Raw genomic sequence first — 27,962 nt, 5'->3', positions numbered from 1 at the left:
CGTGTGGATGGGTGAGTAGGTGGTTAGTTGGTTGAGTAGATCCATGGTTGATCGATTGAGTGTGTGGATGAATGGGTGGGTAGACAGATGAGTGGTTGGACATGTCGATGGGTGGTAGCTGTGAGAAGGCAGGAAGCTTAGCCTAACATGCGTGCATGATGGGGTAGTCCTGGAGCCTGCGATTCTGGGGGTTGGGTGGAGAAGAGGGGCTTAGGATTGGGGACTAGGGCAGGCTCTAGGAGCATGGAAGTGCTGAAGTCCAGTGTGGATAATGAGGAAGGAGGCAGTGAGTTTGTTGTTGGAAGGTAACTGAGGACTAAAGAAAGGCTAAGGATTGGGTGGTTCTGTGGAGTTCTCAATGACCTATGAGTGACCCAGAGGAGAACTTCTCTGCCCTCTCCCCACACTTCTGGTGCTACTAACAAGCATAGCATTGGAAGAACCAGTGGGGTGGTGAGGAGCCACTGTGATTAGAGTATTGTCATGGTAATAGAGCCTCTCCCTGGACTCTTAGGCCGCGCGGGCCCTTTAAGGGTGACCCGCCTGGCCACTCCCAACATGGCGCGCGCCCGCTGGCCACCCCCGCCCCCCGGGGCGGCGCAGGGGGGCGCCCTGGACCTCCCCATCATGGCGGCGCGGCGGGGCTGTCGCGCTGAGGTCACGGCGGCGCGCCGGGGGGGCGGGGCGGCGGGGGGAGCAATTTAAAGGGACAATGTCGCCCGAGCGGTGGAGGCGGCGGCGGCTGCGGAGGCCGCGGCACCGGTAGCGGCAGCAGCGGTAGCGGCAGCGACGGCCGCACCTAGGAGGGGAGCGCCGAATTCCGGAGCCCGGTCGGCGGCGCCGCCTCTCTGGTGAGGCCCGGCCTGGCCTGGGGAGCCCGCGGGCGGGGCGGAGCCGGCGCGGGGAGTGGGAGGCCGGGCCAGCCGGGCCAGGCAGGACTCGGGGGCGGGGCAGGGGCGGCAGGGGGCGGGCGGGGCTGTAGGGCGGGCGGGGCCTGGGTCGGGGGGGGGGCCGCACAGGTGGGGAGGAGCGGGGTCTTGGGGCAGGTGTCCCCCCCCCACCTCGGCACGTCCCGCGGGGTCTCCCGCCCCGAGATGCACGGGCGAGGGCGCATCTCCCGGACCCTGGCCCCTCGAGGGGGGGCTGGCGCAGCGCCACTCCCACCCCTACGACCCCCCAGAGGCGTCCAGCCAGGAGCCCCCCACCCCACGCTGCCAAAGTGCTTCGAAGTTGCGATCCCTCCGGTTCCCCGCGAGCAGTGCCCACCCGGTGGGCACCCGCAGGTGCTTTTTCCGGGCCTGGGAAGGGACCCCTGCCACGACTGCCAGTCCATGGACGGGCCCCTTGGGAGCCCCTAGGCCCCCGAGGGCAGCGCCTGCAGCCAGGCCTGGAGCCCCGGCCCCGCCCCGGTTGCCTGGGCCGGGCCTCCCCACCATCTCCCCTGGGAGAGCGCCTCATTCCTGCCCTTCACTTTCTGCCGTTACCTTGAAGGTATTTATAGGTGGAGAGGACAACCCCCACCCCCACGGCCTCCCCAAGGTCCTCATTTCTGGACCAAGAGCCCCATCCATCCCTTTTGCGTGCAGACTAGAGGGATCTTGGGAGGGTGGGGTAGAGGAACCCAGGCTGGGTGGTGTGCAGGAGCAGTAATGTTGGGGGGAAGTAAAGGGGTTAATGCTGGGGTCACTCGAGGCTGCGTGTGAGGGTGAAGGGGTTAATACTTAATACCCTAAGGTCGGGTGTGGGGGGAGAGCTAGAACGTGGGAAAAGTGCAGGGGTAATGATGGAGGGACTTGACATAGGATATAGGATCAGAGTGTAGAAGTGGCCGGTATGCATGCTAAGGTGTGGGCATGAGGTATATGCATGTGCATTGAAGTGAGGGCACAATTGGGGAAAGTGCAGAAGGGAGGCATCTGGGAGAAGTGATAGGATTAATGCTAGAAGAAAACAAGGTGGCTGAGTGCATCTGTAAAGATGGGTAAACTGAGGCAGAACAGGATCTTGATAAAGAGAAGCATTGTTGGTGGTGAGACTGAGGCATGCTGACGATAAGAGCCATCTAGGGTACACTGTGTGTGGATAGGGCCTCAGCACCATTTACTTAGCTCACTTGGGCTGGGAGATAAACTGAGGCACTGGGCTGCAAGGGTGAGGACTGTGGCTTCAGGGAAGGAGAAATTGAGGCAGAGTTTCTTTCCTACTTCTCCTAAGCACCTGTCTCTCTGCCCCCAGACCTACAATGCCTCACTGAGCCAGCCAGGAAGCTGAGTGGAGCCAAGCAGAGAGAATCCATGGATGGGCCCCTGGCAGGCGGCCTGGCCACCCCAGACCGTCCTCGAGGCCCAGAGAGACTGCCTGGCCCAGCACCAAGAGAGGACATTGAAGGTGGGGCTGAGGCTGCAGAGGGTGATGGTGGCATCTTCCGGTCCACTCATTACCTGCCTGTCACCAAGGAGGGCCCCCGAGACATTCTGGATGGCAGAGGTGGCATTTCTGGTAAGAGGGTGGGCCCCGTGGCCCTGGGAGAGCATCCAGTCCCATGTTTCCAAGGCTCAGAGAGGGCCAGGTCACCCAGCCCAGCTGCGGCTGAGTTGGGATTTGGGTTCTGCTTGGGTCCAGAGCCTTCTCTTTGCACTCTGCTTAGGTTTCCATTTTATAATTGTGAAAACGGACCTGCGAGCCGATGACCTAACCAAGATCCCCCAGTGGGTGGTAAGGAGCTGGGATTTGAGCTCAGGTCTGTCTGGCTCCCTCCTTTGAGCACACTAATGGGGTCTAGGTCCCCAGCTTAGCACCCCAAGCTCCCTGCCATAAGCCCACTTGTTCCACAGGCATTCTCTGCCTCAGCAGTCTATCCTGGCTCTCTCTTGCTGCACTGTTTTTGGTGAGTTCTGTCCCTGAGCCATGAGGCAAAACAGCTTGTGCCCTCTAGTGGCTGGGGAGAGACTTAGTAATCAGGGATACTGAATGTCCCTTTGTGCCTCAGTTTACCCAGAAAAAGGGGCTCTCACACCATTCCCACCTCAAGATTTGTTGTTCATTAAATGCTCAGCACCTACTATGTGCCAATCTCTGTTCTAGGTGCTAGGGATACAACTTATAAACAAAAGAGATACAAGTCCGTGCCCACAGAGGCCTGACATTCTAGTAGGGGAGACAGACAACAAACAACTAAATAATAAGGGCAGGTAGAGACAAATGCTGTGAAGGTATTCAACAAAGTACCAGGCCCGTTCCTGGAGAACCTGGGAACACCTCCCTGAAGGGGTGGAATTTGAGTGGAGCATGGAATGAATGATGGGAAGGGCAAGCCAGGTGGAGGGAATGGCAGATGCAAAGGTGAGAGGGAGCCTGGTGTGTTCAAGGACCAGGCAGGAGCCTCGTGTGGCTGAAGAGTGGTGGGTACAGTGCAAGCTGATGCACCAGATATATCTCCCTTCATTTCCTTGGCCTGCCCTGAAGGCCTTGGTTTCCTTGTAGTACCCTGTTGGGGGATTTCTACATGCCAAGCCCTTTACGTGACTATATGTCATTCTCAAAAGAACCCTGTCGGGGGTAGCCTTGATTATTATTGTCCCGTGTTAGAGTTGAAGAAACTGAGAACCCGATTGGGTTAAGTTGCCTAAGGTCACAAAGCTAGTCAGTAACCTGGCTTGACAGCCCTCATTCTTAACCACCATGCTCTGTCAAGGCATTCTTGACTTGCCCCCACTAACCCTTAGCAATGCTTGTGGGGCTCAGATATTTACAGAGCATCTTCCCAGGGCTGGGCATTGGGCACAGCCAGTAACCAAGTGCACGCAGCATCTTCACTCTCATGGACCCTGCCATCTGGAATCATGGAGACAGATCAGCTGCCAGGTGTTATGACTACAATGGGGGCAGCCCAGCCTGGCCCTGCCTGGCGGGGTGTAGAGGGCGGGGTACATCCAGGAGTCACAGATGAGGAACAGTGAGTAAGGCAATGGGCTCCACATATACATGGCATGAAGGTGTCTGGTGGCACCTGAAGGTATCATGCAGGGGGATGGCAGGGTGAGACCTATGGAGTATTAGTACTCAGGGAACCATAGCAATCCCCTTCTCCAAACCCTTAGTAACTGAGGCTGAGAGAGAGACAGGGCCCTGTCCTAGGTCACATGGCTGGACAGGGCACTCCCAGGACCTTGACTTTGTGGGAGCCCCAGGGAATGGGTGCTGGGATCCCAGGGTCCTCTCTAATTCTGGTTCTGAGGAATTGGGTGTTTCTTCTCTACCTGGCAAATGCTCCAGGTAGGTAGGTAGGTGTGTCCTCAAGGTCCCCCAGGGAATCAACCAGGGTCCAGTGCATGTGCCTGGGGAGGAGGGGATTGTGGCTGCTAAGGGGGGCCAGGCCCACCCTTAGTGGTGTCCCTGGGCAAATAGGGGCATGGGAGCAAGGATGGCTTGAAGTAGGGTCTCAGCCTGAAGGTTGGAGAAGGGCCTGGGCTTCGGACACGGCGTTCCCCCCGCACCTCCTGCTGCCCTCTCAGCCTGCTCCACCCCCCTTCCCTGGCACAGGCACCTGCCCTAGGAGTCTTGTGATGTCTATAAATAGGAATTGTTTCTGGGGCTGCTGTTCCACCCGAAGCCTGGGCCCTCCCTCAGCTCCATCTAGCCCTTGGAGTCCCCCAAGGAGACCCCTGGAATGTCTACCTCCAAAATTCTCCGCCTGGACATGGATGCATCCACTGCCTCCTCTGTCTTCCAGTATGGCCATTGGCCTGGAAACCCCAGAGCCTCCCTGCAGCTGCCCACTCAATGTTTGGCCTCTCTGGTTGGCCTCCCAGGTGCAGCCAAGGTTTGGGTGGCTAAGATGGTCCACATGGATTGACGAAGAGTCTGGTGTGTGCCTGGCATTGAAACCAGGGTGCCAGGGGACGAACAACGCATCATATCTGCCCTCATGGGGCCTCAGGCTGGGGAGGAAATCAGAACATGGAATGAGCGGAGGCCTAAGGCTTTGGGGCCAGCCTCCAGCTTCCAACCTGGGGTGTCTCTGAGCCAGCCCCAACCCCCACTCCCCCGCCCAGGCACTCTTACCTTCTTCTTTCCCCACTACCACTGCCTCTCTGGATGGAGCATTTATTGTGATTTCCTTGGCATCAGTCACCTGCCCTGCGAGACTGGGTTGATGGCTGTTTCCACCATACATAGGAGGAAACTGAGGCTTAGAATGGGAAAGGCATGCCCTTCCGGTCACTGCTGAGCCTTAAACTAGTATCAACTGACTCCAAAGTCTAGATTCTTGGCCCTCAGCCATGCTGCCTGGCGTGGTTCGGGCTGCTCACGGACACCCTTCTTGTATTCCCTTTCTCATTTTTAAACCTCTCGGGGACCCCAAAAGGCGGAAGTCCATGAGGGCCCCTTGGCATGACCACTGCTGAGGGCTGCGTCCTGGGTGCCTTGTCTGACCCATAGAGACTTCTGGATCCCCACCAGCTGGGTGAGCCCACTGGCCCCCAGGTGCCTTGGATACGGGGTCCTACTTGGCCTGCTTCCTTCAAAGTCACTGCCACTAAAAATAGGAGCCTCACTGGAGCTGCTCAAAGAGGCCAACACGGCTCGGGGGCTCATGGAATTCTTAGACAACGGCAATCGCAGAATCCTTGAATCTGGGACACCTGGAGTCTCAGAAGCAGGACGCCTGGACCCTGAGACTAGTGGCTGTGCTGGCGCCTGTTGCCAGTGAACTGGTTGCCTCCTCCTGAGAAGCTTCTGATGCTTGTGGTCTTGCTCCCTTGACTGGTCCAGGTCTGGCTTTTTCAACTATCACACCCTCTCCAATACCCCACCTGCCCCATCCTTCATCCTGATGCCGGCATATGTATCCAAGCATACCCCTGGTCTGGCCCTGCTCCCCATTTGTCTAAAGCAGGGGTCCTCAAGCAAGGGATGATTCTGCACCTAGGGGACACTTTAGCTATATTTGGAGACATTTTTGGTTGTCATGATTGCAGGGGGCAGGGCAGGGGGCTACTGGCATGTACTGGGTGGAGACCAGGGATGCTGTTCAACATCCTGCAATGCACAGGGCAACTCCCACTGAAGAATGATTGGCCCCAAATACGAATAGTATGAAGAATGGTAAATTGCTCTGGACAACGAATTGCTATATCCCCATCAGCATCCTCACCTTCTAGAGGCCACACGACAGTTACAGCCCTTCTCTCAGGCTCAGCAGATCAATCCTTGGGCAGTGATTACAATTTTCTGACCCTTCCACCCATCCCTGCCCGAACTTTTAATTCTTTGGCTCCTGACAGTCAGCTCTCACTGTCCTGGGCAAATTTGATGATAGGGGATTGGAAAAAGAATGAGCCTCGGCACTAGTCCATTCCTGGCCCTTCCTCAAATTGAAGCTAATTCAGCAATTGCATCTGTTGGGCTCTGGACGGGGTGCAAGTTCCCCCAGTGTGTTAACCTTGGCCCAGGCCATTGGCAGGAGCCCCGACTGGCATGCTTACCCGCGTCAGGCGGGGGCGGTGGTGGTGGCAGACAGAGGAGACACAGGCTAGAAGCCCTGTGGTCGCTCCCGGCGTTGGCTCCACAGGCGATAATGGAGAGTTGGCTCTATCTGTGCAAGGGGTCCCAGGAAGGGGATATAGGCCTAGAATGGGGTCTGGAAGGCAGGGTCAGGACATCCACAGCTCGGGCTAGAGGGCTGTTCACTCATCATCTGGCTAGTATTGATTGAGCACCTGTTGTGTGCCAGGCACTGGATGCTGCAGTGAATGAGGCCGAAAAGGTCCCTGCCCTCAGGGAGTGCTTACATGTTATCAGGGGACACAGGCAAGCAGTTATCCAGACAATAAACCAGGCAGTTTCAGAGAGTGCTAAGGAATAAACAAAATAGGTGACAAGAGAGAAAAATCACAGGAGCTCACTTTAGCAGGTGGCTAGGGAAGGGTTCTCTGGGGCAGAGGAGTAGCCAGTGCAAGGCCTTGAAATCAGAGTTAGGTGGGCTTGAGTCTTCAGGAGCAGTCAGTAGAGTGAGTGAGGGATGAGGAGAGAGAGGTGAGGCTGGAGAGACCTGCAGAGGTCTGACCTCGCAGGCCCTTGTAGGTGGTGGTTTGCAAATCTGGTTTTTACTGTAGATATGAGCCAGGTGAGTTTTTACCAGGGTGTGACTTTTAAAATTCACCCTGACTGCCCAGTAGGGACAAAGAGAGGAGGGTTTAAGGCACAAGCCCCTGGGGTTCCCCAGGAATGATAAGGGGACTCCTCCAAGGAAATCCCTTCAAGGCTCAGGAATATAGAGGCCAAAGGCCTCTCAGGGGAGAGGGGTGGAGAGCCAGCAGGGCCCTCCCAAGGTGCCCGGCAGGGCTCCTGGAGCTGGGGTACAAAGGGCCCCAGCCAGGGGGACCCCAGCCCCTCAGGGTCTCCCCTCTCTGTTGCAGACGGGCAGCCCCATCCCGGCCTCAGCGAAGCCCTCCCCCGTGCCACCTCCGCCACCCATCGGATCAGCAGCTGGTGAGTGCCATGCTGGCCCTGACCTCAGGGAGGGCAGGGGGGCAAGCAAGACGTGTCCAGGCCCCAGAGAAGCCCCTGGGAGTAAGAAGGGAACAGGAGGGAATCAGGAGAACAGAAAAGGTGGTGGCTCCCTGCAGGCAAGCCCTTGGGCATGTGTAGGGGTTGCGGGGAGGACTGGGATGAAAACAGACGGTCAACTCTCATTATCCCTGCCAGGAGCAGAGCCAGAGGGGCAGGAACCTGGAAGTTGGACCCTTGGAGTCCTCACTCTGCCAGGTGGCCCTTAGAACGATGCCAGGCCTCTTTGAGCCTCAGTTTTCTCATCTGTAAAGTCCCTGAGATGCATTTTACAAACTTGCCTTGAGGATCCAAGGGATGTTGGCTAGGAGCAGGAATTGACAGCAATGCTGGTGCCAGTGCCCCTTTATTAAAAGGTGTGGCAGTTGCCAATATGTAATAATGCTCATATCATTATTAACAGCTCTCCGTTATTGAGTGCTTACTGTGTTCTGAGCTCTCGGCACAGGTTTACCCCACTCAATTTTTGCCACAGCCCTCGGGGGGGATAGTCCCGTTAGTATCATGTCACTGATGGGGCTTAGAAAGTATGATCGACAGCCCTTTGTGCAGGCAGGATCTTGAAAATGAAGGGAGATGGATCAGGAATAGTCATAGTAGGAACCACATTAGTCATGGACTGACTGGGAGCCAGGCATTGGGCCAAGCGAAGCGTTTCCCCAGCACTGAGTTGTGTCATCTTTACCTTATACTACATGTGGTCAAAGTTCCCTGTTGAAGGGCTATGGTTGGGATCATTTAAATGACCACCTGCCAAGTATTAAGTTTTCTTTGATTATGGGTGTGAGAGAGTTCCTTAGATGTTGCACAAGGGTGCAGAAGCTCCTGGTTCTTGGGACTCGTCCCATTTTTAGGGTTGAGAACAGAGGCTTAGTGAAGTGGCTGCACCTCCCCACTCCCATAACAGAGGTCAGGGTCACTGGGGCCAGAGGCTGAGTGGGGAATTGCATTTCTCCTATCTCTGCCCTTCCAAGAGTGAAGGTGCAGGGGCAGGGGTGGGGGAACTATGTCCCGTGAAGCTGTTCATGCCACAGAGTTTCAGCAAATTTGCTGGAAAGGTGAAACTAGATAAACTAAATCATCCCAGTTTGAGGAAGACTAAGACAAAAGCACCCTAGAATATGAGTCAGAGCCTTGGGCCCTCCGGAGGGACAGATGAGAGTTGATTGTGCCACCAGACTTAGGGACACACTTTGTGACCCCAGTGTGGTCTCTGCACACTCACCCGCACTGCAGAAGGGCTGGGCTACATGTATGGGTGCATCCTAGGAGCTGAATTTGGATTTTGGCCCAATGGCTTTGGAAGGGTCCACGTGTACTCCCCCCACCTCCCGCCCTCTAAGGTCACCCTTGGGCTGGGTCTCTGGGGCCTGTCTCAGACTGCCTCAGAGATACCCCTCCCCTGCCTGAGGAAGGGGAACTGAGGCCCATGGCTAACCTGTTCCCATTGGCACTTCCTTACAGCTGCTGGGATGGAGGCAGCCTGGACTTCCGGCCGGGTTCCCCACCACCCCATCTCCTGGGCCACTTCCCTGGCCTCCCTGATGGCCAGGGGCCCTGGGAGCATCCCGTGGTCCAGGAGGCCGGGGAGGGCATCCCATCTGAGCGGAGGTTTAAGGACTCTGTCATTGTGAGAACCATGAAGCCCCATGCTGAGCTCCAGGGCTCTAGAAGGTTCTTACACCACCAGGGTGAACCGAAGCTCTTGGAGAAGTCCCCCCGGGGCCACTCCAGATTGGACTGGCTCCAAGATACGGATGAGCAGGCCCCAACCCGGGACTCAGGGCTGCCCCTGGACCTGCCACCCCCACCACTGCCCTTCACCTCCTTCAGGACAGTGCTGGTGCCTGTGGAAGACACCATGAAGACCTTTGATGTGGCCATGGTGGGCACTAGAGAACACCTGACGGACCTGGAAGGGCTAGCCCAGTCATCTGCCGAGTGGGGCCTGCCACGGTCGGCCTCGGAGGTGGCCACGCAGACCTGGACAGTTAACTCAGAGGCATCTGTGGAGCGGCTACAGCCAATACTGCCTCCGGTCCAGACGGGGCCCTTCTTATGTGAGTTGCTAGAGGAGGTGGCCGAGGTGGTGACCAGCCCAGATGAGGATGAGGATGAGGACCCAGCTGTGTTCCCATGCGTCGAGTGCAGCATCTACTTCAAGCAGAAGGAGCACCTTCTGGAGCACATGGGCCAGCACCGCCGAGCCCCAGGCCAGGAGCTCCCAGCCGACTTGGCCCCGCTGGCCTGTGGTGAATGTGGCTGGGCATTCGCTGACCCCAGTGACCTGGAGCAGCATCGGCAGCTGCACCAGACCTCCCGGGAGAAGATCCTTGAGGAAATCCAGAAGCTGAAGCAGGTCCCAAGTGATGAGGGCCGGGAGGCAAGGCTACAGTGCGCCAAGTGCATCTTTGGCACCAGTTCCTCCAAGGCCTTCGTGCAGCATGCCAAGCTGCATGCACGCGAGCCACCAGGCCAGGCTGCCAAGGAGCCCTTTGGCGGTGGCAGCCCTGGCCCTGACACTACTGCCCTTGGTTATCAGCCTTATGGAGCTTCGTCAGGCCTCAGTGCCTGCATTTTCTGTGGCTTCCCAGCACCCAGCGAGAGCCTGCTCAGGGAGCACGTGAGGCTTGTACATGCTCATCCCCACTGGGAGGAGGATGGCGAGGCTTTCGAGGAGGACCCTGCCAGCCAGCCTGGCACCAGCCAGGATGCATATGGCCGCTTCCCTGAAGCCACTGAGGACTACTTTGGCAATGCTGAGCCACTCTTGGCCCCCTCATGGCAGGAGAACCCTGCTGGATACGACCCCAGTCTGGCCTTTGGCCCAGGCTGCCAGCAGCTGGACACAAGGGATTTCCCACTGTCAAAGCCACTCCTGCGTGGCTTGGGCCAGAGGCCTATGGGAAGGCCAGCCTTTCCCTCACCACTAGCATCCACCCCCTATTCCTTACAGCCCAGTAGAGGCAAAAATATTGTCCACCTGCAGGGGCTTTCAGCCCAACTAGGGGACCAGAGGCATCCCTGGAGCGAAGAGGAAGAGGAAGACATACAACTGGCCTCGGAAATGGACTTTTCCCCCCAAAATGGGATCTTTCCACCCCCAGCTGTCCCTGGCCTCATCCCAGAGCCAGCCCTGGAGCTGAAGCGGACTTTCCGAGAAGCCCTGCAGGCAGCCGAGGCCTCACCAGCACAGCAGCAGCAGCTCCGTGAGATGGTGCCAGTGGTTCTAGTGGCCAGGCTAGGGTCCCAGATCCTGGCTACGGAAGCCAGGGCACCCCCAAGGTTGCAGCCAGAGGAGTTGGGGCTGGGGGCCACCCACCCCCTGGACTTCCTACTCTTGGATGCACCACTGGGCAGCCCACTGGGGCTGGATGCACTCCTGGATGGGGACCCAGCGGTGGCGCTGAAGCACGAGGAGCGGAAATGCCCCTACTGCCCCGATCGCTTCCACAACGGCATTGGCCTGGCCAACCATGTGCGCGGCCACCTGAACCGCGTGGGCGTCAGCTACAACGTGCGGCATTTCATCTCTGCCGAGGAGGTGAAGGCCATCGAACGCAGGTTCTCCTTCCAGAAGAAGAAGAAAAAAGGTAGGGGGACTTCAATCCAGCACCCATCTCCTTCCAAGGCCCCCAAGACGCATGGCTGAGCACCTGAGTCTGAACCACTCAACCCTCACTCTAAATCCTCCCATAGTACCAAGCTGGGGTGAAGTTGGGGCCTCCCCCTGGGAAGATCTGGGAGCAGCCACAAAGGCTACCACATTGGTGGAGGTGTGGGGATGCCCCCATATGCTGGCCCTTCCAGAAGCTGAAGGAAGAATTATAGGCAGAGGGTCAGCCCCAGGCAGGGGATTTCATTGGTTCCTTCATTTGACAAATATTTATTGAGTGATGTCCCCTCTGTTCTGAGCATTGGGGCCACAGCAGTGAATGAAACGGCAGTCCCTGCTCTCCTGGAGTTCATGGCCTAGTCACAGCATTGGTAGAACCCTGGCTGGCTTCAGAACCCCCAGGGCTGCCTGTGAGGTATACAGAGTCCCAGGGACCAAGGTTCTGATTCTGGAGGTCTGTCTCCAACACGAGTACCCTGGGTAGTTCTGATGCTGGCAGACATGGAGCCCACTTGGGGAGGTTCTGGTATGGTGTTTGAGAGTATGTGTGTGCACATGCGCTGGGGGTGAGGGGCAGGGGGAGACAACCATGAAACCAGGCAGTTATGATGTTGAGTGACCAGGTCTGTGATGGGGGAAGCTCAGGAAAAATGAGCTCTAGGCACAAGAAGGGTCTTAATTAAACACTCACCCAAATGATTCCAAATTCACAACTCAAGAAATGTTTAAGGGTGTGGTCCCTAATGCAGCAAGCTGTATGAAGGAGGAATGTGGCAGGTCAAGAGAGAAGACTTCTTGGAGTTGGGGGGACATAGGAGCTAATGCAGGCAGGCGCGTAATCAGCAAAGGGGAAGGGAGGTATCCAGGTGAGGAATAGCACCAGGTGTGTGACCTTCTGAGGGTGAGCAGCCCCAGGAGAGGGGAGGGCTGGGACTGGAGAGTTAACCCCTTTTCCCTCCCAGGTAATCCATGTCTTCTCTCTCTCCACAGTGGCTAACTTCGACCCTGGCACCTTTAGCCTGATGCGCTGTGACTTCTGCGGGGCTGGCTTTGACACGAGGGCTGGCCTCTCCAGCCATGCCCGGGCCCATCTGCGTGACTTTGGCATCACCAACTGGGAGCTCACTGTGTCGCCCATCAACATCCTGCAGGAGCTGCTGGCCACCTCGGCTGCTGAGAGGCCCCCCAGCCCCCTTGGCCGTGAGCCTGGGGGACCACCTGGTGGCTATCTGACCTCCCGCAGGCCCCGCTTACCTCTCACAGTGCCCTTCCTGCCCACCTGGGCTGAGGACCCTGGGCCAGCCTACGGAGATGGTAAGGGGAGAGAAGGCGGGCAGGTGTGGAGCCCTGACCTTTCCCAGGAGCCCAGAGGGACGGAGGGATGGGATGGGGGCAGCCACTCCATTTTCCTGAAGGTGTTTCAAGTCACTCTACAAAGTACATTGACAACTGTCCTCACAACTGCCCTGCCACTTAGGGCCCACTTCTGTTTTTCTCAGGGGCTGGCCCAGGGCTCCTCCTGGATCCAGTTCCACTCTTCACTGCCTGACAGTGATTTTAACATATGCTTACTGATCTCTAGGAGCCGGATACTGTTCTAAGCACTTTACAAACATGAACTTGTGTACATCCTCACAACAACCCGATAAGGCGGGTATGATGATCCCCATTTTACAGATGAGGAAACTGAGGCACAGAGAGCTTACTTAACTTACCCAAGGTCGTACAGCCGGAAGTGGTGGAGCTGGGATTTGAAACCCCAAGCAGGTCAGGCTCCAGATCTTTGTTCTTAATGACATCTTCTATCTAGAGTTTGGTAGAACTTTCTGAGATGATGGAAATATTCTCTCAATATCTGTGCTATTGTACATATGGGTATTGAACACTTGAAAGGTGGCTAGTGCTATGTTAGTCCAATCCTACTGGACAGTGCAGATCTAGAATCTATATTGTAGATTTTCAATGGTGCCTACTTTGTCCGGCAGCAGTGATAATCGCTCCCATAATTGAGTGTTTGCTGTGTACTAAGGTTTCATCTCATGTGTGCTGCAAAGCAATTCCATGAAGCTAAGGATTGCTGTGTCCTGTTTTATGGATAAGGAAACTGGGTCATTTGCTTTGTCACAGCCACAAAGCAGTAGCACTAGACTTCTGAACACTATGTTTGGTGGGCTCTCCAATGAAGATGGCATGGGAAATCCAGAAGTAATATTTTGGTGAAGGGGCTGGGCACTGTGGAGAGAGCGGAAAGGTGAAAGACCCAGCCTTGCAAAGCCTGGCTTTGTTGGAGCCATTACTGAACCTCAAAGCCCAGGCCTCAGCAATGAGGAGTAAATGGGATTTGGGGAATGGAGAGGGTGCCTGAACAGGGGGAATTGTCTAGGGGCTGAGACTTCCTTCTTTGTTTCTCCTGTCTGGAGCTTCCAGGGTCCTACCTAGATCTGTACTCTAGGATGGGCTTGTCTCATCTGCAAGCCCCCTTACCAGTGAAAGGCACTTGAGGGTCTGCAGAGGGGAGGGTGGAGCTATGAAAGCCCCATTTCTTCTTTGGACGAGAAAATAGTGACTGGTTGAGGTCACACTTCGGGGAAAGGCCGAGTGGGAACACGTCTTCAGGCTTCTTGCCTCTGCTGAAACTCGCCTGGGCATTCGACTCCCACTCCTGGCTAGGTTTGTGGTGTCTTAGGGGTGGCTGGGAGGCACAGCTGGCAGTTTGTATGCTCCAGCCCTGCCCCTTTCTTTCTCTGTCACTCCCACAGAGGCCTGAATGTCAGGCTCACACCCCTTACACACCTAGTATTCAGGTTCAGTTCTGGCTAAGCTGTTTCCACTCGAAGACCAATGTGCCAGACCCCCAGTTAGTACTGAAAGAGGCAGCTTTTGGGTGTGATCAGTCTTTCAGTGAACACCGGGTGTGGGGGAGTGACTGAGGAGATCCTGGGAGCCTCGCTTTGAGGAAGGATGCCCAAGATTAAGAGTAGGTCTGGGCAATGGCCCTGCAAGGCTGTCTTAAAAGCCTCTTCCACCCCTTCCTAAGTGGGCTGTAGGGGGCGGGTGCCAGGTTGGGGGCGGGCCAACGGTCAGGTTCTGGCCCCACCCAACTGTCAAGGAACAGCGTCGGGGCAATCGGCTTGGTGTTAGGGAGAAACGGGTTGTACTGAAAATGCGGTGCCGGCTGAATGGGGAGTTCTGTAGGACTGTGGGACAGTGATGTCAGCATGATGTTGGGGGGAGGGGAGAGTAGTCCTCGTGGTTGGGAATTCAGGATCCCCGACGCGGAGGGACTTCCAGGGAATGGAATGGATCAGGGTCCTGGGGTAGGTCCTAGCTCCGCCTGTCGTGGCTCTGGGAGCCTGGTGTAGATGGATGATTCCCAACCTAGCCTTAGGGCTGTCCTGGGTAGGGTAGGGGACAGTATCCCAGCCCGTCAAGGCCCGGACTGGAGTGGCCGTTGAGGGAGTGTGGGAGCGTGCGTGCGTGCATCTGCGAGCCAAGGCGCGGGCAGGGCCGGGACCAGGACTAGGGTTTCGCTCGCGGCGCTCGGCGCTCGGTCGGCTGCCCTGGGCGCGCCCCGAGGGGCGGGGCGGAGCGGGCTCGGCTGTGTCGCTCGGTACTCGGCTGCTCCCGCCTGGAGCGGCCGCCCCGCGTGCGCCGGAGCCAAGATGGCCGCCTCCACCGCCCAGTGCCGAGTGACAAAAGCGGAGAGCAAGGCGGCGGCGGGGCCGCGCGCGGGAGGTGCCCGGGAGCGCGCGCCTGCGGGGGCGCCGCCGCCCGGCCCCCCGAGCCCGGGCCCAGCGGCCCTCCCGGCGCCGCCGCCGCCCCCACCCCCGCCGCCGCCGCCGCCGCCGCCGCGGGACGGGCCCAAGGCCGAGCCGGAGCCCGGGCCCGGGCCCGCTCCCGCGCTGGGTAAGAGCCCGAGCCGGGGAGGGTGCTGGGAGGGCAGAGTCGGCGTCCCGCCCGCCCCCTGCCAGCGCCACTCCGGACGCCCGCCGTCTAGTCTCCGGGACGTCCCCTCCCCCCAGACCCTCCACTCGCGCGGGCCCCGGGCCTCCTGTCGCTGCTTGCAGGGTACCGGGCTACAAAATCATTCGTCTCAGCCGCCCCGTGGGACCCTCGTCCTGTCTGACAGATGCCCCTCGCTCCTCTTGGAGCCCCGGTAGCGTCCCTCGCCACAGTTCCGGTCTCTCCAGCGCGGAAACCCACTTCATGTCACTTCAGTTCTGACACTATCCCTTTCCCATCTGACAGACGCGCCCACTTCACCCGCAGACTTTGACAAAGTCTTCGGTGTCCCAGCCCTGGTGGCCCCCTCTACCTGCCTTTTCCTTGCTTCCGTAGGAATCAAACTGAGCAGGGGACCCCAGGCTCCCCACTCATACCAGTGAATGCCTCCAGAGCCCTGACACACCGTTTCTTCACACTCAGAGCGCTGTCCATGCTGTAAGCGCTAAACCTGGGGCTCAGTAGCCCTCTCAAGTCCCTTTCTCTGAAAAAGTAGACCATGAAAATGCACCATGATTCTCTGTTCTCATACACACCTCACTCAAGGAAGTTTACTGGACTGATGGATTCTTCACGAACTTTATACAAAGTTCTGTGATTCCCACTCTGCCTATCCCCAGTCAGATCCCTGCTGGTCCAGACAGGCTCCCTGTTCTAACCTTACCCCACTCAGGGCTCAGCTTGTGATAAGTAGGCCAGCCCCAGCCCCAGCCGTCTTGTCTGGTTGGAGACTCCCCACAGTTCCCTTGGAGACTCTTTTCCCTGTCCTTGGCTCCCCACCTCAGCATTGCCTCTCTGGCCTCCAACCCTGGCCTTCTCTTACCAAATTCCCCTGCTGATTGCCTCAACCTGCCCCCTAAGACTGACAGATGCTCTTCTCCACAAATTCTGCCCAGAGAGTGATTTTCTCTGAGATCTCCTAGATTAGGAGTCTCGACTCAGACTCACACTGCGTTCTCTGACCTGGATGTGCAGAGACTGGGCTGGATGCTATTCCTGGTCTCTGCCATCAGTGGGCAGCCTTGACGTCTCCGTGTCATACTGGCTCTGGGGATTATGGATGGAGCCTCAGCTTTCATGGCGTGAACTACCTCCTAGAGTGAGAGCAGGCACCAAGGATGAGGAAGAAGGCACCGCCTACCACCTTGCCCTCACTGTCAGTCCTTATAGAGGTAGACAATCTGGCTTGCCTGGGCTGAGCCTGTCTTCCCAACCTCACAGGCCTGAGTTCTGAGGAAAACGCCATGGTGGCCATGGACTTGGGCTCTCCCCAGCTCCCCAAGAAGAGTCTGCCTGTCCCCGGGCCCCTGGAGCAGGTGGCCAATCGGCTGAGCAGCAAAGTAGCTGCAGAGGTTTCTCATAGCAGCAAGCAAGAGCTGCCGGACCTCAAGGGTGAGTGGCCTATGTGGCAGGGCGGTGGTGCTGGCCTGGCTGGTCACACTCACAGGGACCTCTTGGGTCTGGGGTTTAATGCAGGGCCCCAGGTTGGCCACAGCTTTCTCTCTGGTACCCCAAGGCACCTTGGAGACACCCAGCTGTCTCCTCTCTTGAGCTGCTGATGCCCTGGGCACACATGGCCTTGAGCTTCACCCTCACTGGGTGAGGGAGGGGCATCTGGAGAGGTAGTAGGCATGGTTGTCAAGGGCTCACACTCAGACCTAGTTCATTGGCTGACTTTGACCCTCATTAGCATTTGATCTTTCTCATGACGCTGCTGTGTCTGAGTGTTGATTCTCAGGTTGTTTTTGAGTAGTGACAGGCACGATGCTGGCCCCCAGGGATGTGAGAGATGGCCCTTGTCCTTGGGTTTGTGAAGGTGGTCTCTGCTGTCAGTGGTCTCTGAAAGTGGTCTCTGCCTGTCTCAGGCAAAGAAGCAGAAAGGCAAGGATAAGGACTCTGCAGAAGAGGTGCAGGGCATCATAGGGGCTGTAGGTAGGGCCTCCAACCCAGTGTTTGGGGCCTGAATTGAGCAGCAGACAGTGGTCAGGACTTAGTTCTGTGAAGCATGTGGCTGGCAAGTCAGCAGTTGCATGAAAACCTGTTGCCAGGACACTGGTATATTGGAGATCCAAAAGGTGTTCCACTGGCTGGACCACAGAAGGACTCTGCTTCCTGCTGTGTGCCCTTGGGCACAGCTCTTCTCTCTGAGACTCAGTTTCCTTATCTGCAAACTGTACAGGCCAATTCCTGACTCATTAGGTTCATTTTAAGGATCACGGGGGCGTGATAGAAGCAAAGCCCTTGCAAGGAGCTTGGGTGAGTGGGGGCCCCAAGGGAGAAGAAATGGGAGAGCAAAGCCCGCAGGGCCTCACAGTTGGCTCTCCTGGCCTTCGTCTCACCCTCAGCCCAGAGCCTGACCACCTGCGAGGTCTGCGGTGCCTGCTTTGAGACACGCAAGGGCCTGTCCAGCCACGCACGGTCCCACCTGCGGCAGCTGGGTGTGGCTGAGTCCGAGAGCAGCGGTGCCCCCATCGACCTTCTCTACGAGCTCGTGAAGCAGAAGGGCCTGCCCGACACACCCCTCGGGCTGCCCCCGGGCCTGACTAAGAAGTCCAGCTCGCCGAAGGAGGTGGTTGCTGGGGTTCCCCGGCAGGGCCTGCTCACTCTGGCCAAGCCCCTGGACGTCCCCGCTGTCAACAAGGCCATCAAGTCACCTCCTGGCTTCTCAGCCAAGGGCCTGGCCCACCCACCCAGCTCCCCACTCCTCAAGAAGGCACCACTGGCCCTGACGGGCTCCCCTACCCCCAAGAATCCTGAGGACAAGAGCCCCCAGCTGTCCCTGAGCCCCCGGCCAGCCTCCCCAAAGGCACAGTGGCCTCAGTCTGAGGACGAGGGGCCCCTGAACCTCAGTGAGTTTGGGTCCTGGGAGCTGAGGGAGGTCTTGGCACTGGGAGAGCGGGGGCCTCGAGTTGGGCCATGGGGCCCAGGGTGGGGGCAACGGGGATCGCAGCTCCTGCGTCCTGGGTTGACTGGGTCAGTGTTGGTGCTGTGTCTCCTGTTGGGCTGGCTGTGCTGCATATTATCACCTGTCTCCCACTTTGCTCTTCTTCCCCCGGAGGCCTGGCCACAGCTGCTGAGCCAGCTAGGGTCACCCTTGCCACTTAAGGGTAGCTTTTGGCCTTCTCTGGGCCTGAGGGTTGGGGCAGGGAAGGTAACCAGGGTTCCAGTTGGGCATCTTGGGTCCTGCAGGTAGACAAGTGGTCCACCTGACAGGAGGGTCCGTGGTTGGCCCTATCTTATGATCCTGCCCAGCAGTACTGCGCAGAGGCACCTCTGACTGTGCTGGGGGTGGAGCTGTGCCTCTGGGCTGCCAGTAGGCCTGGCTAGGTGGAGTGTGGGAAGAAACCCCCAGGCACGGTGAGCAGGTTTAACTCGGGAAGTCAGGCCTTCCCACATATTGGTGGCCCTTAGACCCTGGGGATGAGCCCAGGGTCTGGCCCCCCACCCAATGGGGCACCCCAGTTGGCGCCTCAGGTTCCAATAAAGCTGCTTTCACAGTCTGTGCTTTTAGGAGCAGGGCCCTGAGCAGGTGTGCCTTCAGCTGCATGATGGTGGGCAGCTGGGTGGGTCCCTGCTTTGTACCTGCTACCCACCTTGTATAGCTAGCTCCCATAGCTGGGGTTCCAGGGACAGGGGCCTGGGAGCATCAGATGGGACCCCTGGAATTGGGCCACTGCCTCTCTACTCCACATCCTTGAGATCTCTACACTCACCTTAATGCCAAAGGGCCAGGCAGAGAGGAGGGCTTCCTGCCTCCCAGAACCTCTTAAAATCAATCTGCGGCATGAGTCTTGGCCCCTGGATGGCCTGGGCAGCTGAGAATCATACCAGGCCCTCCTGCCTCAGTCCCCCAGGGCCGGCCAAGGTGGCGGCCGTGAACCCCCCCTGTGTTTTGTCTCCGCAGCTTTAGATAGTGACGGGGGCAGAGAGCTGGACTGCCAGCTGTGCGGTGCCTGGTTTGAGACCCGCAAGGGCCTGTCCAGCCACGCCCGCGCCCACCTGCGCCACCTGGGCGTCAGCGACCCGGATGCCAAGGGATCCCCCATAGACGTGCTCCACGGGCTCATCAGGAGGGTCGGCGTCCAGAATCGCCTCCCACCCGGGCGCGGCGTGCTGGCCCAGCTGGGGCGGCCTCCTCCCGCCTCCGCGGCCCTCTCCTTGCTCCCCCCCCCACCGCCGGCCAAGAAGGCCAAGCTGAAGGCCGCGGGTACGGCCAGCCCCTGGGGGAAGCAGGACCTCTCGGCCGCCGGCATTTTCTGGGCCTCTGATGTGGAGCCGTCTCCTCTCAACCTCTGTAGGTTCTCGCTTCAGCCGCCCCCTCCTCCCTGCGGGCCCTGGAGCCCCCCCCCCCTGGGGGGGTCATGGTCCCCTTCCTACTCCCTCCCTGCTGGGGAAGGGAGTAGATAGGGGCCCTTAGCAGTGGGCTGGTTCTGCCCAGAGATCTCGTTAGCAGTCGGCTGTTAGGCCCTCTCTCTTGGCCTTTGACCTCCATGACCGTGACCTTCCCTGAGAATGAAGGCCAAGGGTGGGGTGCTGCCTGTTGGTGTGGAAGGTGCCCATGGTTGTCCCTGGTCTGGATGGCATGTGGCACTTAGGCTGCCACTTCCTGCCCTCCTGCCCCAGTCCGTGTGGGGACCCGCAGAGTGGTGGAGTCTTGGTTCTGTCCTTCTCTCTCAGGACTGAGGGCCCATGGCTCCCAAGAGCCTCCCCTCACTCCTGCCAGGTGTCAGGCCCCTGCCCCACTCCTCAGCTCCCTGGCCTACACCTGCCCTCTACCACCGCCCCACCCTGTGGGCATGCTGCTGCCCATGCCCAGCTGACCAGGAGACCCGCAGGTAATGATGCTGATGGTGCCCATGGTGCTAATTGTCCCTTTCTCCTCCCGCTGCAGCCTCAGGCCCAGAGCCAGCTCGCGATATCCGCTGTGAGTTCTGCGGCGAGTTCTTCGAGAACCGCAAGGGCCTGTCCAGCCATGCACGCTCACACCTGAGGCAGATGGGTGTGACTGAGTGGTACGTCAATGGTTCACCCATCGACACACTGCGGGAGATCCTCAAGAGACGGACCCAGTCTCGGCCCGGTGGACCGCCTAACCCGCCAGGACCCAGCCCAAAATCCCTGGCCAAGGTGGTGGGCAGCGGAGGTCCGGGCAGCTCTCTGGAAGCCCGCAGCCCTGCAGACCTTCACCTCTCGCCCCTGGCCAAGAAGTTGCCACCACCACCAGGCAGCCCCCTGGGCCACTCACCGACTGCCTCTCCTCCTCCCACGGCCCGAAAGATGTTCCCGGGCCTGGCTGCACCCTCCCTAACCAAGAAGCTGAAGCCTGAACAAATGCGGGTGGAGATCAAGCGTGAGATGCTGCCAGGGGCCCTTCATGGGGAGCCGCACCTGTCCGAAGGTCCCTGGGCAGCGCCGCGGGAAGACATGACTCCCCTGAACCTGTGTAAGTGTGACCCTGGGGCAAGGCAGGGAGAACAGATAAGGGAGTCGCCTCCTCCCACTTGGGGGTACCTAGAGGGCCCAGAGTTGAAATAGAAGGGAGGATACACAGGTTCAGAGGACAAGGGGCTAACTGTGTGGTCCTGCTGTGTGCATTTCCAGCTGAGCTGCTTCTTGATTCTTCTTCATTCTTGCATTCAGTGGTGGCAAAAAGATTCTATCTCTCGTGCCAGCATCAGTCGATTAGTAGATTCCCAGGGAGAAAGACTACAGGGGTCCGTTAGTGATGTCTGCTATGGGCAGAACTATAGACCCATCAGAAGTGGGTATCTAAACCGTCTTTCTGACATTTGTGGTGACTGAGTGCTTGACATTTGGAGTCAGGTTCAAGTTAGGATTACAACTGCTCCACTGCCTACCAATATGTGAACTTGAGCAAGTTTCCTCTTTTGAAAGATGGAGATCAGCATGATCCCTACTCTAGAGTTTTCTGAAGTGGTATAAAATATTTAGCACGGTGTACCTAGTTAAACAAAGCTGTGTGTATGCAGTGGTTGTAATGTCCCTATCACTCATTTTTCTCTTGAACTGTCCAGTTGGCTGACCTCCTGCTGTGTGCCCAGCAGGTGAGATGGCCCAGCCCTAGGCCTTAGCACTCATCATTTGATTTCCTGCCAGCTGCTCCAGGCTCCACTTTAGGCTGTTCTAGTGACACTGGCGGGTGGAGGTTTCCATTTGCAGAGCAAGAAACTGAGGCTCAGGGGAAGTGGCTTGCCCAGTATCTCACAGGGTCATAGCCATGCTGGCATCTGAGCCCAGGATCAAGGGAGCACTTGCTCCTTCACACGTCACCATATCACAAGGAGTTTTCTTGAAGTCGGCTAGAATTTGAAGTGACAGAACAAGCAGAAGGGCTGAACATACAAAAGGGTCCCTGGAGGAAGATGAAGGAGCAGGTCATTTGAGTCTGGGGCTGCATGGACAGGGCAGTCAGGCACTTAACACTGGCCTTGAGCTTGGATGCTTCCTACTAGCAGCCACTGCCCTCTTCTTTCCCCTCCCTCGACCCCGTGCAGCATCCCGGGCAGAGCCAGTGCGTGACATTCGCTGTGAGTTCTGTGGTGAGTTCTTTGAGAACCGCAAGGGCCTGTCCAGCCACGCACGCTCCCACTTGAGACAGATGGGTGTGACTGAGTGGTCTGTCAATGGCTCACCCATCGACACACTGCGAGAGATCCTTAAGAAGAAGTCCAAGCCATGCCTCATCAAGAAGGAGCCGCCAGCCGGAGACCTGGCCCCTGCTTTGGCTGAGGATGGGCCCCCCACATCAGCTCCTGGGCCTGTGCAGCCCCTCTTGCCGCTGGCGCCCATGGCTGGCCGGCCGGGCAAACCAGGAGCTGGGCCAGCCCAGGTACCCCGCGATCTCAGCCTCGCACCCATCACCGGTGCCAAGCCCTCAGCCACCAGCTACCTGGGCTCAGTGGCAGCCAAGCGGCCCCTGCAGGAGGACCGCCTCCTCCCTGCAGAGGTCAAGGCCAAGACCTACATCCAGACTGAACTGCCCTTCAAGGCAAAGACCCTCCACGAGAAGACCTCCCACTCCTGTAAGCAGCGGGTGGCAGGGTCCCGGGAGGGCATCTGCCGGGGCCTGCAGGGCCGGGCACTGTCACACGCATGCCTACCCCCTGTGGGGGTCAAGGCACCAGTGGGAGGCGGGACTGGCTCCCGACCTGGGCGGCGCCTTCTGGGTATCCTTGCTCCCTTGGGGCTGAGGCTCAGCAGCGCCCCCTCTGCCTGCAGCCACCGAGGCCTGCTGTGAGCTGTGTGGCCTTTACTTCGAAAACCGCAAGGCCCTGGCCAGCCACGCGCGGGCGCACCTGCGGCAGTTCGGCGTGACTGAGTGGTGTGTGAACGGCTCACCCATTGAGACGCTGAGCGAGTGGATCAAGCACCGGCCCCAGAAGGTGGGCGCCTACCGCAGCTACATCCAGGGCGGCCGCCCCTTCACCAAGAAGTTCCGTAGTGCTGGCCATGGCCGTGACAGCGACAAGCGGCCACCCCTAGGGCTGGCACCCGGGGGCTTGGCTGTGGTGGGCCGCAGTGCTGGGGGTGAGCCAGGGCCGGAGGCTGGCCGGGCAGCTGACAGTGGTGAGCGGCCTCTAGCAGCCAGCCCACCAGGCACTGTGAAGGCTGAGGAGCACCAGCGGCAGAACATCAACAGTGAGTGTTTGGGGGGCGGAAGGTTGTGAGGGCGGTGGGCACTGGCAGGTCCACTTGGCTGCCCCTTAGGTTCTCCGCTGTGCTTCTGCCCTGGAGTCACTTCCTCAGTTGGTTGCTCACTCGTTTACTCATTCATCTGCCATCCCACCTGTCACTGGGCCAGGTGGCATCCAGTCACCAGCTGGCCTGTCTTACAAATCTCCACAGTGACCGCTCATCATTTGCTGAAGGCAGCAGCCTCTCCAGGGGCCTCGCCCTCCAGCTATCCTCCATTCCTCTTCTCCCCTCTCCCACCTCAGAATTTGAGCGCCGACAAGCTCGCCCTGCAGATGCCTCTGCAGCCAGGGGAGGTGAGGAGATCAATGACATGCAGCAGAAGCTGGAGGAGGTGCGGCAGCCCCCTCCCCGAGTCCGACCGGTCCCCTCCCTGGTGCCCCGGCCTCCCCAGACGTCACTGGTCAAGTTCGTCGGCAACATCTACACCCTCAAGTGCAGGTATGAGGCCCCTGGAGGAGGGAGAGAGGCCACTCGCCTGGAGCTTGTCTACCTAGAGCCTCTAAACAGTACAGGGGCTGCTTGGGGTCTGGAGAAGGAGCCTCAGAGATGCCCCAGGGCAGTTTGGGTCCAGGCTAAGGGCTCTTCACAGAAAGAGGTGCCTCAGAGCCTTGGGCTGGACCCTGAATTTTGTAAAGTTAGCGAGACCTTGACACTTAGCAGCTTGGTGACCTTGGGCAAGGACTTCCTGTTCCATTCCTCAAAGTTCCTAGCTATACAGTGGGATTGATAGCAGACCTACCTGATTGATTTGTTATGGGGATTAATAGAGTTGAATATTTATAAAGTAATCAAACTGTGCCTGGCACACGGTAAGCCTTCAGCAAGCTTCTGCATGATTAAGAAAAGAACAGGTCTTAGTTCATTCTTATCAAAGTCCAGGTAAACATCAGAGGTAGAAAACTGGGAGTCTGGGATGTGAGGGGGTCACCTCAGGTCACATAGGCCAGGTCAGAAGTAGGATTTGAACCCACGTCTCTGCAGCCACAAGCTTAGGTTTAGATCCCCTGTACTGTGAGATCTCCCTGAAGGCCGCAAGGGCAGGGAGCTGGTGAGTTGGATGCATGAGCAGGATGTTAGTGCCCAACCCCCTTTTCCCCAGCTCCATCTTTTTGTCCTGGAGCTTGGCGGAGCAGAATCTGCTGCTCTGTGTTCTCTCTGATCAGTGCACATGCTCTAGTCAGGTGGAGGAAGTGCTTAAGAAGCTGGGTGGCCTGCACCTAGCACTGAACCAGCAGAATGCCCTGAGCATAGAGATGGGGACTCCAGGAGACTCCACCAATACCCCATGAAGGGTAGAGATAGCTGTCCATGGGAGAACATCTGGCTCTGGGCCCATTTCCCTCAAATCCTGGGCTTGCTCTGTCCACACTGAGCAGCAGCAGATGTGCCAGACTCTCAGAGTGTGGCCATGCTACTCATTCAGCTCTTCTCCTTGCACTGGCCACTCCTCCCTCTCTCTGTCCCCCACACAGGTTCTGTGAGGTGGAATTCCAGGGGCCCCTCTCCATCCAAGAGGAATGGGTGCGGCACTTACAGCGGCACATCCTGGAGATGAATTTCTCCAAAGCGGACCCCCCGCCCGAGGATCCCCAGGCCCCACCATCACAGACAGCAGCGGCAGAGGCGCCCTAACACAAAAGCATTCCAGATCCCTCTTGTGCCACCTCTGTCAACTCCTCCTCGGTCTCCTCCTCCTTCTCCCTCTTTCTTTTCCGTTCCCAAAGGAGCAAGCCAAAACCTCAAACCGGCACCCTCAGGGGCCGGGCACACTACAGCCGGAGCACCCTTCCTTCAGCCTGAGGACTCTGGGGCCACACCCAGGGCATCTTCCTTCAGCCCACGCCCACCTAGTGTGGGCAGCAGCCAGGTCCCTGGTGGCAGGAGATCTTGTCACAGGGGAGGAATGCCAGCACTCCCCTGAGTCTAGCAGCCAGGTGGGGCTCTGTTTGCCATCCGTGGCCATTTGCAAAGACCCCAAAGACCCCCTGTCCTTCTTGCCCTCGTTAATATTTTCTCACACGCACGCACACGCGAACACACACACACGCATGCACGCACACACGCACCTCGTGAGAACCCGGGATCTGCCCCAGCCCCCCAGTTCCCGAGTCAACAACCACGTCATGCCACGGTGCTTGCTCAGGGGAAGGCACGCTCCCTCTGCTGGCCCACCGGGGCTTGGGAGCCTCCACTGAGCCCACAATGCCACGGAAATCCTTGTTGGCCACGCTCCCCCAGAGGGGCCTTCCTAGCTGGGAAGAGCTCAGAGCTGACAGCTGCCTCCTGCCATGTCCAGGCCCCCCAGAGCCTCAGGGGCTCCGGGCCCTGGAGGGGTGGGGGTGGGACTCTCCTTCCCCACCTCCACCCCCCTCTCTCTTTTCACTGTTCCTTTCTATGTATAGCTCCCTAGACCTTTCACTTTTTTAAAAACGCGTTTTGTGTAGAGAATAAGGAACGTGGATCTTTTTATTTTGCAATCCTGGGCCAGCTAGAAACCGGGAGCTGATCAATCTTTTAACTTTTTTCAGTGGCCACATTTTGGTTATCAATGTACCTAGAAGTATGTAAATTAGATTAAATTTCTCTTCTGGAAACACCCCGGGGCAGGCGGCCAGCGTGTGTTTTTCTGTAGAGTGGACAGGCTGGCATCGGCTGGCAGCTAAGACTGGGATCAAGTAGTCTCCTTCACCCAGAGCCCCCAGAAGCCCTGGGTTTTCCCACTGGCCACCAAGCCAACCAGACTCAGCTGCAGATGAGCCCAAGTTCCCAGCTGTTGACCCTCAGTGACATGTTTAGGGGCTCTGGCCAGCTGGTGAAGTGGCTCCTGTGAGCAGAGGAGCTGATCCAGGAAGGAAGTCAGGATGGAGAAGCGACAGGCTGAAGGGCTCTCTGAGGCAGGAGCTGTCCAGCGACAGTGTAGGGGACCTGCTGGGGGAGGGAGGAGTACAAAGCTGCTGGGAGCCTTCAGAGAGCTGGGACTGGCCTGCCCTCAAGACATGTGACTTGTCGGGAGTTACATGCTCCCTGAACCCCAGTAACATGAGGGGGAAAAGGGAGCTGCTGGCTCCTCTGCAATGTTATTTATTTTCTCGCTCTGCAAATGTTTATTGAACATTTCTGAGATTTTAAGAGATTTTGTTGGCTGCTCCTTGTTTATTGCATGTGGTTTTTCAGCTAATTGTTTTCACTTAAACAGCCAAGGGCTGGAAAGTGGGAATGACCTCATGAGGTTTAGACAGAAGGGACCTCTCCAGCCCCAAATCCTGTTACCCTGGCCCCCACTGTGCACCCACCTGGGAAGGAGGGGCCAAGAAGCTGTGACAACATGCCCACAGGAGTGGTCTTGGTCTGCACACTTGGCTTTTATGCTTGTGGGAGGTCAGGGCACATAATTTGCCTGGTGAAGTAAGGCCTCAACCAGTGCTGTCATTCCTACATTGTGGGTGGGCATGTCTGAGACTTTGAAAGCAGCAAGATTATCTCTTGAGATGAGAGCTGACCCAAAGGCACTTCATTCTGCTTTTTACACATTAGTGAAAAAAGTATAAAAGTGATGATAAGCTGGATGTTTAAAAAGTTCAGATGATGCAAGAACTTATAAAGTAACATGAGAAGCCCCTCCCTACCCACAATCATGTAATAATAGCTGTGTGAGTCCTTGAAAGGGTCACATACAGTTCTTACTACAGAGGAGTCTTTTCCTAAAACTTCTGGACATGCCCCTTCTTAAGCCGTTCTGTTCAGAGGCAAAGGGTTAGATGTTAAAATCATCAAATGAGGGTAAAAATGATGGCTGTGTTATGTGCCATGAAGGAAGCTCCCCAGGAGAAGTTCCAGGGGACTGCTCTAATTTGGAAGACAGGCAGGTGTCCCTGAAGGTGATACAAATGAGCCCCAAAGCTGAAGTGCACATCAATCGGTTTTATGTGCTTCATATATGGAGTTTGTCAATGCATCATAAACCTTGTCCCATGTGGCAGCAAGTTCTGCAGAAACCCCATTTTGCGGCGAGGAGTTGTTTTGCTAACATTTTATTGTGGAGAATTCCAACCCTACAAAAGAATAGTACAATGAATGCTCAACTACTCATCAATTATTAACTCATTACTAATCTCTTCAGTTATTTCAGCTATAACCCCTTCACACTCCCCCTTCCCCATCTGAATTATGGTGAAGCACGTTTTGGTCGTCAGATCAATTACTCTATTTCTGTAGGTCATTATTACACCTAAAGAAATTGATGCTTCTCTAATAAAAAACCAGCAAACGGCATACTTTAACAAACTTAAGTAAAGCAGAAAAAAAGTGAACACGTCTAGTTTGATGACTTTTCACAAATACATTAAGTACCTTTTTCAGTGTCTGCAGCTCTGTCAAGTAATCTTAAAAGTTATGCAATGTCTCTGACAGTGGATTCCACACATCCAAAGAGGGTGCTGAGGACAGGGCTGGAGCCTGGCTGGGCCACTGCAGGATCTCTAAAGTCGGGAAGAATCAAGAGAGTTTTAGAGGGGAGAGTTCCGGCTTTAACACGTGTCAGGGACCTTGAGCAAGTCTTGAATTCCAAGTCTCAGTTTTCTTTTGATAATTTTTTTTTTAAGTCCTCGCAGGTATGAAGGAGCATTCGAGGTGATAAACAATACGAACATTTATTAAATATATAATATAAACATGCTATATAAATATATTTGTTATGTAACCATTGATAACAAAACGTGACATTTATTTAGTGCGCTCGGCACTGGACTGATTTCTTTACATTATCTCATATGTTTGAACGTGTGCCCAGCATCTTGTCTGGCGACTAGTTGTAATTTTCATTCCAACATGGCTTTCCCGTGCTAGTTTCGGAGCTGAAGTCCAGAGATGTTAGAAACTTATCCCAGATTGGCACAGCACCCCGGTAGCAGAGTCGGGATTGGAGCAGTGCCCTGCGCTGTAGACCCTGCTCCCTCTGGTGGGCCTCCAGGTCACAGGATCGCCTCCCACCCGGCTGCGTTTGAGCCTCAGGTCTTTCCGTAGTGCATGGCTCCGCCCCTTCGAACTTCACAGGACT

The 27,962-nt window shown here is 57.0% G+C and overlaps 1 protein-coding gene across 10 annotated transcripts; it reads left to right on the top strand.

The window, feature by feature from the left end:
* The first annotated feature begins 695 nt into the window (after positions 1–695).
* Positions 696–26,062, top strand: WIZ (WIZ zinc finger). 10 transcript variants are annotated; one of them, XM_039867659.1, is made up of 13 exons: positions 696–851; positions 2,236–2,499; positions 7,422–7,494; positions 9,037–11,165; positions 12,179–12,502; positions 16,412–16,582; positions 17,536–18,039; positions 19,095–19,484; positions 20,082–20,633; positions 21,706–22,233; positions 22,430–22,849; positions 23,149–23,344; positions 24,379–26,062. In XM_039867659.1, exons 2-13 carry the CDS (start codon positions 2,295–2,297, stop codon positions 24,536–24,538), a joined length of 5,652 nt encoding a protein of 1,883 aa, XP_039723593.1. In that variant the 5' UTR covers positions 696–851; positions 2,236–2,294; the 3' UTR covers positions 24,539–26,062. The 10 variants fall into 10 exon arrangements, with proteins under 10 accessions (XP_039723593.1, XP_039723596.1, XP_039723597.1 ...); XM_039867661.1 differs by lacking the exon at positions 696–851 and adding an exon at positions 1,267–1,283 and having other exon boundaries at positions 24,379–25,504; XM_039867660.1 differs by lacking the exon at positions 696–851 and adding an exon at positions 1,341–1,491 and having other exon boundaries at positions 24,379–25,504.
* Positions 26,063–27,962: the final 1,900 nt, after the last annotated feature.

This window comes from Pteropus medius, unplaced genomic scaffold (genome assembly GCF_902729225.1).
Source record: "Pteropus medius unplaced genomic scaffold, Ma_sr-lr_union100, whole genome shotgun sequence".
Classification (NCBI taxonomy): Eukaryota; Metazoa; Chordata; class Mammalia; order Chiroptera; family Pteropodidae; genus Pteropus; species Pteropus medius.
The sequence above is the reverse complement of the archived record's forward strand: the minus strand, read 5'-3'. Positions and strand labels throughout refer to the sequence as shown.

What these genes read in the sequence shown, in the direction of transcription:
- WIZ (XM_039867659.1), top strand. Translation starts at nt 2,295, where the DNA reads ATGGATGGGCCCCTGGCAGGCGGCCTGGCCACCCCAGACCGTCCTCGA. An exon ending in ACCCATCGGATCAGCAGCTG is followed by an intron (nt 7,495 to 9,036) that starts GTGAGTGCCATG and finishes ACTTCCTTACAG; the next exon opens with CTGCTGGGATGGAGGCAGCC. An exon ending in TGGGCCAGCCTACGGAGATG is followed by an intron (nt 12,503 to 16,411) that starts GTAAGGGGAGAG and finishes CCAACCTCACAG; the next exon opens with GCCTGAGTTCTGAGGAAAAC.